At 45.2% G+C, this 16,025-nt stretch overlaps 1 protein-coding gene across 10 annotated transcripts in view; it reads right to left on the bottom strand.

Annotated features, from left to right (window-relative positions):
• LOC106039183 (glypican-5-like) overlaps window positions 1-16,025 on the bottom strand; it is a 425,024-nt gene that overhangs the window by 374,511 nt on the left and 34,488 nt on the right. For 3 of the 10 annotated variants that reach the window (XR_007168470.2, XR_010833633.1, XM_048077284.2), the window contains exon 1: window positions 4,488-4,760. The exons of 1 other annotated variant lie outside the window; for it this stretch is intronic. Coding sequence is in view for 7 of the 9 variants with exons in the window: in XM_048077284.2 (XP_047933241.2) it covers window positions 4,488-4,644 (157 nt within the window). In the remaining 2 variants the exon portion in view is untranslated. Of the gene's footprint in view, window positions 1-4,487; window positions 4,768-16,025 lie in introns of those variants that run through there. 6 more of the 10 variants (XM_048077294.2, XM_048077293.2, XM_048077295.2 and 3 more) reach the window with 4 other exon arrangements.

Here is a 16,025-nt window from a genome sequence, read left to right on the forward strand (position 1 = left end):
TGACAAAGATGGGAACAGAATCCATCTGACACTGAACCAGTGCACTCCCTCTAGTGGGTCAACAGCCTGTGACTTTAAGCCAGCATGAAGCCTGTATGTCCATAAATACACAAATACTAAATGTCATAGGAAGTAAAGGTGTGCCACGTAAGAAAAACTTTCCATTATAAGCAAGGACATTTCGCTAGCTTGTTATAGCTATCAGCTGTGAGAATATAGTTATATTTTCTACAAGAAAAGGAAACCTCATGGAAATAATTATTTTGTGCCCTTTCTTAAAATCTTAACCACCCTACTCTCGTTCTAAGCTTTAATGTGACTGTGCTAATCAGCACCCCTGTCTCCCAGATAAACCATGCTAATCGAACACAGCACTGCCCAGCCAAGCACACAGGTTGACAGTAAACCCCAGCAGAAATTGTAGTTCACACCAGAGAATTTTAGTCACTCCTCCTGATGGGACAACAACTTTCCAGAGCCAATAAAGCAAGTACATTTCACATCTGGCACACACCAGACTTATGAGTGACTTTGACAGAATGCTGCTGTGAGCAAAATGTGTTTCAGCACTGCACCTTTACTGGGGGAATTACAGCGTTCTCATTAAGATGATACACATAAAGAGCTGAGAGGTAAAAAAAAAAAAAGAGAAAAATCAACAAGAAAATAAAGTGTGGTATGACCTATTTCATAATAAAATGGTTAGTTTAATAGATATTCTTGGATATATTCAAAAATGGATCCAGCTCATGCTCCTTTCTCCACATACAAAGGGAGCTGCAAGAACCACATGCAGCAAGGAGCTTCTGGTAGGAATCTAGGGCTTTCCTGTTGCTGTTCAGAAAGTAAAATAGTTTTAATGCATACATTGTTAATGCATGTCCAGTTCTGCTACGAGACGTTCAGTACATGCACATGATAATGAACTTTGCTGCTGATTTAAGGTGCAGGATGACAGTAGAGAATAAAGAAGCCTTTAATAGGACAAAATCTGCCCTTCAGAAGTGAGTCTCTGAGCTCAAGCTGGGCAGCTTCTCTGCTCTTTGTAAAGCAGCAGAGCAGCAAAAGAAGCAAACCGTCCTTTAGGTAGTCCTCAACACGACTATTATGGAGGAGGTAAAGATTTTCTAGAACTCTTTCATGAGTGACAAACATCCTTCTTGCTTACCAGAAGTCAACCCAATTCTTCTCTCTCTACAACTTATCATACATTTACAGATTTTATTTTTCATGATCATACAGTAGTCAAAAAAGCAAAAGAGACAGGACTAGACAGATGAAGATTTTCTTGTTGTTACATGATTAGCAAAGGAAATGAGCGCTACCTTTGTGATGGTTCAGCTACAATTCACTGCCTGCAGACGAGTCAGAGACTCCAGTTGGGTTCATTCAGTTTTCCTTGCGTGAATTTGGAAGCAGCAACAGCCAGCCACCACTGCACTCAGTGCCATGGAAAAGCCCGTAAATAAACAGAACTTTAAACACAGCCTGTGCCTACGTGCAGTTACACTGTAATACAACCCAGGGCTCACAGAGTATCACTGAGTACAGCCCCATGTCTGGGAGGAATACCATACGTAGCAGTAAGCATCGGATTTGAGGTATCTAGACTCTCTGGAACCAAAGGCTTAGTTCCCTGGCAGGATTAATGCAGCCCTTCTCCCTTTGAGACAGCATATAATTCTCTCTCCTCAAAAGGTTCACCAAGGAGCTCCCACAAAAACATCCCAGCTCAGCCTGTGATTATCAAAGTACAAGACCAGGAACATATGACCTCATTTTCCAATTGAGGGGAAGACACAAAAAACCCTCCCTCTGAATCCCAGCCAAGGCAGCAGTACCTCTACCTGACCAAGCTGTTTGCTATCTGCAGCAAATTACCCTTGAAACAGTCGGCGTTCGTTCCAGAAAAGGAGGCTACCAGAGAGCACTACAGACTCCATTAGCCGAAGAGAAAATCTTACAGACAGGTCAAGGAGATCTGCTGCTCAAAAACGTTGTTTGGGCTGCTTTTCCTACCCATGACAAAACACTCTTCTGCCTTAGTCCTGCGCTTGTTCATGGACTAGATTTCGCTAGAATGAAAAAACATTTCATGTCTTTTGGCAAAACTACGGAAGAGACTTTTAAGAGGAGGATCCTGGGCCTACCTAAGAGCTCTCTTCAGGAGGTGCTGGTTTTCAGAGAGGCTGCTGCCAGGTTCACATCACGCTTTAAGAACAATAGCCTTTTTCCACAGGAGCCTTCCATCTTCTTAGTATACATTATGGTAGAGGCTGGCAGGTCCCGCTGAGGCCGCTGTCCCTCTCCAAGCTCACCAGCACGGGGCGGCAAGCGGCCTGCCTGCAGACCACATGCAAACAGGGCAGGCAGCTAGCGGTCCCCGTGAAGCTCGGATCCCAGATCCAGCCATGTGCGACTTCAGCACCGCAACCACCACTCATACCACAGGAGGGTGTAGCCTACAAACTCTCCCCAGGATCTGGAGTCAGCAACTTTATTAAGTGTGAAACAGGCGCCACCCCTAAGAGGAGACAGAAAATCACCACCTGAAAGCCTCTGAGGGCTTCTTCTGCCTGCAACCCTCTCCCCAACCCAAACACTGATTTTCCCGCAGGATATAAGAACTTAATAATCCTTAAGACTTTAACATCTGTAAGATTTGTTTTAGTAGCCAATAAATACTGGCTTGAGATTAGCCAAGGGCTTTCAACACCTTTGTGATTGAAAATACCTAGTAAACAGACAACAGGACTGCAAAAGTTCAATTTTCTAGAGAAAACAAGCCAAAACCCACATGCAGACAGCTGAGGAGGGTCCCAGTGCACACGCAGGTCTGGCCTTTGCTCTGCAGCAGCACCCCCAGCTGCCCTCCGCTCCCCTCTTCTCCTTCATCCTCAGCCAAGCACTGCTCGAACTCTTCAGGGGAGATGCTTCAACATCCACGTGTTGTTAAAAGGCTTGAATAAAATAAGCTTCGGTGTCATACTGTGCGTGTGGTGGGGCATACTAAGATATACGCACTGGTAACAGCTGCCAGATGAAAACACTGGAAAACACTTCAGTGCTTAATTATAAGAGGGCACAAGGCAGGAGGCATTACCGCCTGGCGAGAGGTATCATTAAAGCACGCGAGCTCTGGTGGAGCTGAGTGTACTTAACAAACACGGAAGATCAATACACATTGCTTTTCCTTAGCTCTACTCCGATCACCCTCTTCAAAAGAAACCTTTATGAGAGCTAAAATTTAAAAGTGTGTTACCCTCTCTCACCTCTCATGCTATTTATTTTCTGAGAGCTTGTTATTCAATTGGAAGGCTCGGTATGACACAAAAAAACAGTGAAGCATCACAGCATCTATGTCTTCCTTCTGGAAGGGCATGATTTCCTCCAAGTTTCATTTACAGTACTAGAGTTTGATTACATTGATTTTTTAGACTTTCTATAAAAGTTTGAAGAACTTTTTCCAGGAATAGCTCAGGAAAGAGAGTTAAGTGTGTAACAAAATGGATGAAAAGCCTTGTTTTACCGCTTTTTTACTAGCTTTCACGTTTAGCTCTCAAAGATAAATGTGATCTGATGTCTCTATCAGCACACAAGCACAGCAACATAATTCAAGCTTCAGAACACTGTTCCCGCAAACCTCCTCTTGCCACAAAGTAAGGAAACTCCTTGCTACGAAAGCTAAGAAAGCAATAACCCAAACTGACAGTTATCCCACCACACACCTACAAGCAACAGAGGTAGCAAGAGGCAGCTACAGGCTGTTGTACACGAAACTGACAGTCTGCTTTTTTATTCCAATTCTTGCAAAGATTTTCTTAAAACACGTGGAAGCCAGGGATGTGACTTCATTACCCTGATAGATATATGGTCATTCATAAGACTGAAATCATTTTTTGACATCGTGAAGCACTTCATTCCTTTATGATGAATTCAAGAGGGTAATTGCAAAAGAAACCTTTCATTACGTACAACTCTCCCATTTCACTGCTGTCACCCACTGTACACAAAGGCAAAAGGGAGCATCACGCCGCTCACCAGCTCCCACAAGCACTGAATAGGGCAGGCTCGCTGCCCTGCTAGGCGAAGGCTGAGTTCTGTTCATCGCTCCGCGATGTTCCCTCTGCCTCTCTTTGCGGGGCAGCTCCCGCAAGGGAACTCTTCCGAATTCAGAAGTTACAGCGCGTTCCCCAGCCTGCCGGCAAAGCGAGCGGTCCTCAGCGGCTCGCCCGGCAACTTGCCTTCAAAGAACGCGGTCCTGCCTGGAAGGACCTCGCTGCTCCAGGTCCCTACCGAAAGCTCGCCGCGGTCTGAAAAGGAGGCGGTGGGGACGGACACAGCCCGGTGGGGACGGACAAACCCCGCGGGGACGGACACAGCCCGGCGTGGCGCCCCCGGCACGGACCCACAGGCGCTACCTGCGCCGGCCCCCCCGGCCCCCTCCCTCCCTCCCTCCTTGCCCCCGCAAAGACGCCGCCACTGACCGGCCGTGGGCACGTCGGGGACCAGCTTGAGGGGCCCGATCTGCCGCAGCTGGAAAGCCGTCCGCACTTCGTGGCAGCTGGGCGCCTTGCCCGCCGCCAGCCCCGCCGCCGCCAGCAGCCACAGCCCCAGCAGCCCGCGGCTCCCGCCGGCGGCCATCTCGCACCCAGCGGCCGGGCCGGGCCGTGTGCGGGCGGCGGGGGCGGCCGCGAGTCCCGGCCCCTGCCGCTGCCCCGGGCCCGGCTCCTTGCTCCGGCCGCCTCCCGCCCGCCCCCCCCGACCCGCGCCCCGCCCGCCGGCCGGCTCGGGGAGGGACGGAGCGAACGGGGGGAGCGGCCCCGGGAGCCGGGCGGGGGGTGCCGGGGCCCGGGGGCGGCTCTGAGAGGCCGAGCGGGCGGCGCTGAGGCCCGGCTCCGGGCAGCGCGGGGGAACGGGGAAACTTCGCGGCGAGCGGGCGGCCGCACGCACAGAGCGGTGGGCTGCGGAAGGCAGCGCTGGGTGGGCTCTGGGGGACAGGTAGGCGTCCCTGGCTCTTCTCGGTGCCACTTAGCACTGGAACCGGGCTAGAAAATGCATCAGCAACAGCACGAAGTACTCCAGATGCACGCGTTAGTCTATACGTTTCCTGGGGACGAGTCAACAAGCCAAGCCCTGAGGTGTTCCCTTGCTTTTGGACCTGCACAGGGAAAAACAAAAAACAAAAAAGCTTCTAGCTCCTTCAGGACCTTCTAGCTCCCTTTTAGCTCCTTCAGGACCTCGCCTGTGTGCTGAGCTGATGCCAGTCCCTCCCCCAGGTTGCCTGGTACCCTCGGGGTGGCCTGGGCCCCACTGCAGGAGAAGCCCAGGACGAGCGCTGACCTTGTGGGGCTGGCACAGCGCAGGCCCACCGGTGTTAAGGTGCAGGCACAGCTGCCCGTGCTTGGGCTGCGCCAAGCTGCCCGCACCCATCTTGCTCACCTGAGCTGCCACAGCCCCCTCCTTAGCCACGGCACCCTGGCCTCTCCCTGAGGCCTCCTGGGGCTGGGATCACCATCACAGCTCTTCTGCAATCTTTTTACCCCCCTAAGCGCGCTGTGGTATCAGCTGCTTTCCAGCATGCTTCAGCAGACAACTTTCAATCTTAAGCAACCGCTGGTATTTTCCACCTCACAAAAACATGGTTTCAAGAGAAGCAAAACCCAAGGCGTCTCCCACAAACAGCAGAATTTGCACAGAACCTTTCAGGCATGTGGAGCACGTTACAAGCTACGAGCATTACTATTGTTTGAGGACATTATGTCTGATTTCTTTAAGGTTGCTTGCAACCCTTGAGATGCTTCTAACATGTCCCTGAAGCAACAGGAGAGCCCACCTGCAGCTAATTCAACCATTACACATTCCCAGAGGAAGCAATGAGAGGCTGAGCTCGATGCTGTCAATAGTTGCCTTAGTTGTATTTTAATAGCTAGAAGTGTAAATCCTTTAAGCAATTTGCTGGTATCTGTTCCTATCAAGCCAGCACAAGATGAATTCTCCTTTTTGTGAAGTAAAACACACTTTGATGCAGAACATCTAAACTTGCAAATGAAAACAACGTGGAACAACAAGCCAGACACTTGGCTTCTACATCCGAAAGTAGAAAAGAAGTCACCTTAGACAACAACCGCTCGCGCAGGTCAGAGCAGCAGCTCTTTGCTTGTCCTGCAGCTCTCAAAGCTGACAGCAAAAGCCCAGGACACTGGAGAAAAAGACTCACCCCAGAGGAGCCCACAGACCAACCCAAAATATCTTTGCTTTCAGCTCAGGATCAGTCATACTGCCAACAAGGCTTAAGTTAGCACACCAGGCCAGACCCCAAATCAGGGCAGGGACAGGTGGACGAAAGAGAGGAGGGAATAAGCAGCACCGGTGACAGAAGGCTGAGCCTGGTGAGGAGCAGCAGCCCAGCTACCTACACCCGCTGTCCAGCATGTGATTTTAAGGACCCAAGGAAAAGCACCAAGTTGCCACGCTTGGGTTTTGTTTAACCTCCGGTGCAATCCTAAAGGCTCTGTGTGCAGACAATACTGCCATTGACTGCAGCAGGAGTTCTGCCAGAAAAGAAACGGCAGGATGATGGATCGGACGAATAATTTATTTGACGAATAACAGCGTTATTTGGCATATACATTATTCTATGAATAACGTCTAATCAGTCCTGTGCAAGGGCCTGAGGCGTTTCATTCAGTGGGATTTTTGCCATTGTTTTCAGTGGGTGGCAAGTTCAAAGCATAAATTGCTAATCCTTTCCTAAGGTGGCTGTTACTTTATCACCTCATCTTTATATGATGGGTGCTCTTTTCCTCACCTCTTTTTTTTTTTTGGGTCTGCTAAGTCATTTCACTTATGTATACTTTTTTTTTTAATTGGTTCTCCAACTGTTAGTAGAGGGCAGACCATTACATTGCCACTATCTCCAGTTCCCCTCCTCTCCTCAAAACACTGCTAAGGAGCCTGAATTATACACACATACAACACAGCATACTTAGTGTCAGGGAACTGGAATGTCTGTATATATAACATTGGTTACTTCAATACATAAGGAAACGTTTATGTTTCTAATGGTTTTGTAATAACTATATTGAAAGGCATGAATTAAAGATAGCCTGTTACAATTTTCAGGCTGGAGTCTCATTTTTTCCCCCCCTCTGGCAAAAAGTGTAGGTTCCTGCACATTTTTTGAATATAGGTTTTTGTCACTGATTACAATGTTCCCTCTTCTTTCCTTTTTTTTTTTGATGTAGGATAGATAGGAAAAAAGGGAAAGGAAAAGTTTGTGTCTAATTTTGGAAACGGACATTTCTCAAACACAGAAGTACCTGACTGCATATGTAAAGATACACAATTATAAAAGAAATGTGCTACAGCATGCTGCTTGGAGCCAGCTGTACCGATGAGGTGGTCACTAGTACCTCTGTCAGTGCTGAGACACGGGTGCCATGCGGGCACCCACATGCACAGCCCACAGCTAAGGGTCAGCCTCGCTGCCAGCCCCGTGGCTCTGCGAGCGGCCATGCATCTCTGCTGACACCACGCTAGTGACCAGTACAACCTCTTGGCACCAAGGAGCATGCCAAAGAGCTAATTAAACCCACTCTGACCACATAAAGCCCCAGGAGCCTTAGGCAGGCGTTCCCCCTACAAAGCGATGAGCAGCACGGGTGTTGTACCTGAACACAGCCGACTTCCCAGGGAGCTGAGATCACCACACAGGCCTAACACAGCGGACCCCAAGCAATGGAGGTCCTCCAAAATTCTTGCAAAACACATGCTCCACATTGAGCAGAACAGTCAGCTTGACTTCAGTGGAAGCAGTCAGGTGCTTAATGGCAAACACATGCCTAAGTGCTCTGCTGGAAGAGGGCTGGAGATAACAGAAGAGGTATTTAACCAATTATTGTACATGACGCTATTATGCTTCAACAATTTGCCTGGAACCATCACAGTTTACCTTGTCAACAGGTGTCTTTTGTTTTTCACAAATGAATATTTATTACTGTACATCATTGAGAACTATATCAGTACTTCTTACAATGAATAGCAATATAAATCTGCCCAAACAATCCGCTCAGTCTTAATCCTGCTAAAGTGACCACAATACTCAGCGTGAGCTTTGGATGTGTAAGAAAAGCTGGGATCAGGTCTGGGATAAAGGTTTTGTGTGCCTGCTGCCTCAGCCCTCCTCCTGTTGAATATAGCTGGAGTTGTGCCAGTGATTTCAATGGAAGCTGGACTAATTCCCTTCTGTTTAAGATAAGCTCATCTCCAACACTGGACTTGCCACCAATGGGACTTGATGGGCACACAGTCTGCTTTCACTAATTCAGCTGACAGAGTGAGGCCTTACTGTGCGCATTTTTAGCCATTCCAAAAAAAAAAAAAGCTAGTATAGACTTAGTTTATCTTCAGAGGCCCAGCTTTCCAAAGAACATGTTGTAGTGAAGCACCCGAGGAACTCAGTTGACTCCTCGAAAGTAAGGGACCTGGTTAGGTCACCGGATTGAGCCTGAACCAGAAGCCAATTTTCATTTAAAAAAATTAATCAGCCTCAAAAGAAATGGAAAATCCTCTGCTCAGAAGAATCCGTAATTAAGTTTATTTTTCTTTTTTTTTTTATTTTTTTTCTCCTAAGAAAATTAAGTTGATTTTCTGAAGACTATGAAGACTATATTTCAAGTCAGAGCAAACTTTAAAGCTAAGCATGAAATTTTAAATATAGGTTTTAATAGTAAAAGACAGTCATGCATGAAATATTCATAGCCATACAAAGACTAAAAGCACTGACAGAAAATTGTTTCTGGTAATTTTACTCAAAATTTTCTTACACTGTTGAAGTGACGAACACTATGAAACTAATAGAAAAATTACCAGCATAAACCCTATCGTTTTGTTTTCTGTTTGGAGATTCCATTTCCTTCTCTTCTCATTCACTCTAAGTAGTGAGCACAATGCAAATAAGTATGCTGCCATACCATGAATTGTTTCCTGTGCTGTATGCACTCCACATGGAAAAAATGTGTGCAGACCTTTTTGATGGTTAGCATGCAGTATTCCTGCACTGCCTCATTATTTCATGGGTATTTTTTGCTTTACCAGACAGACCTATTCAAATGCACAGTTTAAAAATGCCTGCTGTATTTTTTTTTTCTGAGGGAAAGAAAAAAACATGCCTGAAAGGCACAGCTGTTAGCTATACCATAACACTTTTTTTTTTTTTTAAATTTATTGGACCACCAACCAACACAAGATCTATGAAAGAAATACAATTGTTGAAGAAAAAAAAAGAAAAAAGAAAAGAAAAAGAAAAGACCAGCGAGCCAGGACAGCCACTAGTTTGGAGAAAGCCAGGAGGGCTGAGCAAGGCTTGGCCTCAAACATCCTACAGGCAATGCTGAATAGGCTTCCACATTTTCGTCATTACCTATAATTTCCTTTCAAGAATGTGAGGACAACTATTTTGGTTCAGACCAAAAATTGTTTAGCCTCATCTCGTCTCATCTGGCAGAGACCCAAGCTACTATGGTTTTGTAGAGATTGCACTGTGTACAACACACTGGAATTTTCCCTCTCTAGAAAACGGTCTCAGATCACACACCCAGGCCACCACAGTGTGTTATGTATTTTCTCTGATAGCAGCTAAGACTCCTCTAATATCCAGGAAATATCTTGGAAATATCCTTTATCATAAAAAGATTGCCCGGAGAAACAGGAGTCTTAAAATCTCACTGGAGATGTAAAGGAGGAAGAGGCCCGTAAGGCTTTTCATACTCAGCAGTGCAGCATCTTCCAGGGCTGATAGCCAGTGCAAAGCACGAGAAACATGACATCAAGTGAAGAAGGAGCCTTCCCACCTCAACTGTACTACTTCTGTGTGAGTTCTTATTCCTACAGCACCCTGGGCACTGAGCAGCTGAGAAGAAGAACATAAGTGTTTGCCCTTATCTGCATGGCTCAGCCTACAGATTAATTTAATTGGGAAATGCAAGAAGTTTCCAGATTTACTCATGTGAGAAGCTACCGCACGGCCCAAGGGAAATCAAGTAGCTTACTTAAAGAGTAAGGATTGCATAATGCTACATACTTCAAAAGTCTAATAATACAAATAGAGGCTTGTTATTAAGGAAGCCACTGGCTTGCTTCATGCCTTTCAGAAGTTCCCCTGCCCAACAAGACAGCCATATCCTAGTGAACACCACAAATTCACAGCTGGCTCCATGAACACCAGCACCAAACTTACAGTGCTAAGAAACACAGCACCCAGACATCCCATCTGCCGAGGAAATAGTTCAGGTGTGAAATAACACAGCAGTAAACCAGCAGCTAATGCGTGACTGCCCATGGGTGCTGCTGTCCTAAGAAGCGTGGCAATCCTAGCCTGCCTTGAGGCTTGCCTTTCTCACGAGGTGCAGGCAGGTCCAGAGGGGAAACCCAGACACACGCCTCCTGAGCAGAAAGCTACTGACACTTTAAGGATGTCCATCTTTGGCAATCACTTAAAGTCACGTTTTGCTCTCTAGAACTGCCCAACAGGCCTAGATGCACAGGACAGAGGGATGCCTGGCCTCCCCTGCAGGTCGTGACAGGGCACACATGCTCTGTTGAGCAATTGCAATGTAAAGCAGCCACCCCCTTACCTCCCACAAAATTTGTGCTTAGGGCTTCCAAAGTGACCAGTATACAACATCACATTTAAAGTGCCAGATTTAACCTTAAATATATGTGTAAAAAATGCCTATAATTTCTGATAACTTTACAAGAACACTTGACTGTTTCCTCCCTGACAGGTAAAAATCACAACACACTAGACTGTTAAAACTGTGAATTTTTAGAAGCTTTGGAATTCATTACATCTGTTCTTCTAAGGAAAATAGTGCTCTTATTCAAAGGCTTACGGTATGGAACAAGTTCACGATCTAAAATTGCAATTCCATAAAGAACTAAAAAGGTGACATAATACTAATAATAATAATAGAATCATTATAATGCTTGTAATAGCTTTCTCTAGCAGAACAAAATGCCTCAACTTTCATTTGTCTAGCCGGGCAGTCAGGAAAGATGATTTTTAACTATGTGTCAGAATTTGAAGTTAATTAAAACTAATTGCCTGCTGTACTGTAAGCGATGCCACTGCATTTTCAAGTAACTCTGTTTCCATGGGATAATTTAGTTAACACCGGTGTCTCATCTACTGAATTCTGGGCTTGCCTTAATTGTATTGTTCAAGTTGTTTATCTTCCCTCTTTGCCTCACAACTTTACATAAAATGTCAAAAATAGCAAAGTTCATAGCTAAGATTGACGCTTTATCAACACGAGAAAAAGCATCCTAGAATATAAACTAGTTTATCAAAATAAATTAAGTCCTTCGACACCTCACGTTACAGTTCCCATTAGCCACCACTTTCTGTCCTCAGAATGCTTATGTATGTGTTCAGCTTCAGAGTAAGTCCTCATAGCCCAGGACCAGTGTACTTTTTAACCCTCATTATCATTACCATATGGGTGTGAACTGAAGTAGACCTCTGTAGTGAGAACTAGCATACAGCCAGGAAACACATTGCTGCTACTCACACAACACTAGCACATTTGCAGACCTTTTCAGCTTCGTGTCCAGTGTTCAAGTCTCCACGTGCTGGATAACACAATGGGAGCACCTCCTCCCTTCACAGGGAGGGTACAAAGGATACGAACCCTGGGTTAAATAAGGGCAAACATGTCCAGGAACAACTTTCTGCTGCTGTCATCCAGAAAAGGGAGCAGGAGGACAGCAGCAGCCGCCCCTTCCCAAAACTGCTATGACAAAAGCAAGACGGTTGTCACCACGCTCCTGCACAGTATGGCAGAGACATCAACTTGTTCCCCGAAGCCAAATCACGCCCAGACCCATTCAAAGTGCAAAGAACCTGTTCAGTCTCAGCTCTGCAGAGCAGGTGGTGGTAAAGTGGGGTAACTCACTTTGGGGGCAGCCATCAGCTTGCTTCTGCTTTTGGGCAAGGGCTTCAGCAAAGCTCCTCAGCACAAGTCATCCAAGGCTTGCATGAAGAGACTCCCTTAGTATATGAGCTGCTGTTAAGGGAGAGGATTGTGTTAAAAAAATGCCGGCATGGAGACAGACCATCATTCACCAGTGAAATCAGAGAATCATTTAGGTTGGAAAAGACCCTTAAGATCATCAAGCCCAACCATCATCTAACACTACGAAGTCCACTACTAAACTCCATTCCTAAGCCCACATGCACACATCTCTTAAATAACTCTAGGGATGGAGACTCTACCACCTACCTGAGCAGCCCACTCCAATGCCTATCACCCTTTCCATGAAGAAATTCCTCCTAATATCCAATCTAAACCTCCCCTGGGGCAACTTGAGGCCAATCTGCTGTGGAGAGAGGAACAAACTGACAGACATGAGAAAAGCACCACGTTTCATTAAGTCCAACTTTCAGATGTTAGATTCATACTGTACTCCTAGTCCACTTCTTAATGAAGGGCAACAGCAGCTTGATAGCCTGGAGGCTGGAACAATGATAGCAGAACAGGCACGAGTCACTGCTGAAATATGCCTGGGAAGCTCGCCTGTACAGTTTTAAACACAGTTGTTTAAAATATGCTATTCAAAAAAATACATGTTGAAAAGAGGTTTTTCTAATTAGCATTTGATGTTGTCAATTTTAGAGAAACACCCTTGTCAAAGATCTCAGTGCTGAGCAGTCTAATGCTGATAATCAGTTGCAGTAGGGCTGTTCTGGAGAAGAAATCTGCACTTCAAGAAAATAGTGAAAAAGCTTCCTGGTCCTGTGATGCTGGGGCAAGAACACCGTCCCGAGTTCCCCTCTAGTTCAGCTGCTTCCCAATGCATTCCCTCCAAATGCACTTGTAGTGGCATCCCTCAGAACGAGAGCTGAAAACGGTGGAAGGGGGCAGGTCTCTTTCTATAAATGGGGCTGCAGAATCTTTGTTAGAAAAAATGCTCACTACCTTTGCAAATGGAGCAAGGATGATGCATAATGAGAAAAAAGAAAAGGAAGCACAGTTGGCTACATTTTAACATGCGTTATGCTAGATGTATAGCTTCATTTTATAATAGCTACACTTAAAAACTGATTTCTTTTGGTCAAGTATTAAGAGTAATCTTTCCCTGTTTTGTCTCATACCATAAAATGTCTTGTAGACCCAATGCAAGACGAAATCTTGGAGCTGAAAAGTATTTTCCAAACAGAACACTTGAATGCTATCGCTCACTTAAATCTGTGTGTCAACACAAACTTTCTCCTCTTGGATTTTGTTCATGAGCACAACAACCACTGCTGCAGCTCTTCACATGAGTGAGACAGGAATTTGACCCCTTAGCCCCAGCCCTGCCGTGGGATCCCACTCTTATCAAAGCCCACCGATTTCAGTAAGAGAAAAAAGAAAGAAATTCCCTTGTTGCAACAGGTCTATCTCAGTTGTTCTTGCCAGCAGATCAGCAGTTTAGACTGCAATTTATCTGGGTGGGCATCTGCTGCTTCTTAGTGACCCTAATTTCACAGTGCTTCTGTGAACAGAAGGAACAAGGAGCAACGACAAAACGGCTCTGCTTGGAGGTCAGTCGGCTGCCATCCTTCCCTCACCACACCTCCACAGCACACACAACACTCCAGGGTGCCAAGCAGGCCTTGGATTTGTCTGCTAGACGCTGGATTTTTCCTACACATGATGGTAATCTCTCTTCTCCAGGAAACTTCAGGAAAAAGCAGATGAGCCCTGAGCAAGTATAAATTAATGCTGACGCTCGCTAGAATAATGTACTCTCCTGAGCCTCTGCATCTATGACGCCAACAGAGCCTGCTGGTGACATGAGTTTATATGCATCTTTCTGCTAAATCAGAGCATCATCTGCACAAATCAAGCACATGGGAGACATTGTGAGATTTGTGATAGTCCCTGGAGGACTTCAGGTCCATAAAGCCATAGCTGGATTCTGAGCCATCTATTCTCACTGACTGCTGCGACTTCTTACAGGCAATTTTTAGTGACAAATTGGAGGATAAATCCTCTCAGTATTTCAACAAGGTAACAGGCAAGCTTTGTTTGACTTTGAAGTACAGATTACTCAGTGGTGATAGCACTACCTATTATACACAGCTCATTTTATTTCTTCAAAAACAGGTGCTGGACTGGTAATAAGTGGCTTTCTGCCCTGTGCAGTAAATCCATCACAAACATGGGCCTGAAAACATGACACGTGTCCTCCTCAAGTTCTTTACAAGGTTGGAGAGTTGAATGAATCAGGATTTGCTTGTCTAGTGGCAACCATGTGCTTGATCCAAGACTCCTCAAAGACAGTGCAAAGTTCCTGTGACCCCAGGGAAGTCTAGGACAAGTCCGCTATGCCCTGGTGCTCCTGTACCTGCCTCATCTCTGCCCACACTGAGACCAGGACTCACGTGCCATGCTGTCACTCACAGGGATGATGCTCATTTTCCGATCTGCTTGCAGATACTAAGCCCAAAATTTACAAGGACCTTTGGAATCCAGGCAGCGGTTCCAGCTCCACAGGAGAACCTTTTTCTGAAGCCAGGAAATGGAGGTGGTGCTTTAATGTGAGGTACCTACTTTAACCAACCGATGCATTAGCCACAGCTCTCAGTGGCATTGTTTGTGAAGTCATCGTGTAAGAATTTAGCCCTTTAAATTAGGGGGTTTAAAGGAATAAGTCATCCATCCAAAATGAAGTCTTAAAAGTCAGCTAATGCAAACATCAATAAGCCCCAAGCACAGTACATCCACTAAAGCATACTAGGACCTACACTTAAGTGCAAATTCTGGTCATGAGAATTTTGATATGTGGCAAGCTTCCTAGTGAAGGAAAGAGAATTTAAAAAAATTTTTTTTTTAAGCTCTGATAGGCCACTTAGACTGTGGCATGCTTCATTCGCTAAAATAGAGTATAATATGTCTTTGTATTGAATTATACTTGGGTTGGTTATTAAATGAAAACTATTATTCCATTATAGGCAGAAGAAGTGGAAATGCTGCATATGGCTATGTGCAATCCATTAACTGGCTTATGGAGCCAAAGACCCTTCAGAGAGCATTACAAATCCATCTGATGTCCCTCTCTGCCAAATTTTACACACAGATATCTGCCCTAGATGCAAGAAGCATAAAACTGTATAGAGCCGCTATTAATCAGGCTTTATACACCATTTATGCCAAAGACACAATATTCTGACCTCAAATTTATTCCTTCTGTATTAGTTTTAGGTAAGTTTGATGCATGGAGAAAAACTAACTATTTTAGTCAAAGTTCATCATGTTAATGAACCTTTGTAGACAGCTGGTTTGCACTGATACCCACCTTAATTTGCCTCTTACAAGGTGACAATATAATACAGCTCTGCTCTGGAAGAAAAAACTGCACCTTTGGGGAAATTTTCAAAGGCACAGAGACCACTGAAATCCAGCTTCAGTGGAAATAAACAGGAGAGTTGCCTTAGTTGACCAATGGGCCTTTGAAAGTCTTCCCCAACACTACTTCTTGTATATGTTTTTTCATTGTTGTTTGAAGTACGCCCTTTTCTTGTGTGCAGAACCTTTAATATTGGAGCTATTTACAATGATTTAGCATGATCACTTTTTCTTGCAATATTCTTTAAAACAATCTGATCATCCAGCCATGAGTCTGCATGTATTATGCTTTAAAAAGGTCAAGCTTACAGTGTGAAATCAATCTTTTAAAATTTCCTTGTTATCAACTAATGGAGGAGGGTGGATTAGATTCCAGATGACAAAAATAAGTGACTCAAAAAAGAAACAAGCTAAAAACAAAAGTTTGATCCAAGTTTGAACTAGGAGTGTTTGGCAACCCAAAGTGAGCATTTCTCGTTTTTTATTTTCCTAAAAGAATTTTCCAGACTGTCTTTATTGCTGCTTTGATACAATCAATTCTCTCCTTTCTCGATTATCTGTTGCTCACGTACCAACTTGCAAGTGCTCAACATTTTATCTGAAAACAGGTGTCAGAGAATGAGACCTTGG

The sequence above is a fragment of the Anser cygnoides genome, chromosome 9 (genome assembly GCF_040182565.1).
Source record: "Anser cygnoides isolate HZ-2024a breed goose chromosome 9, Taihu_goose_T2T_genome, whole genome shotgun sequence".
NCBI lineage: Eukaryota > Metazoa > Chordata > Aves > Anseriformes > Anatidae > Anser > Anser cygnoides.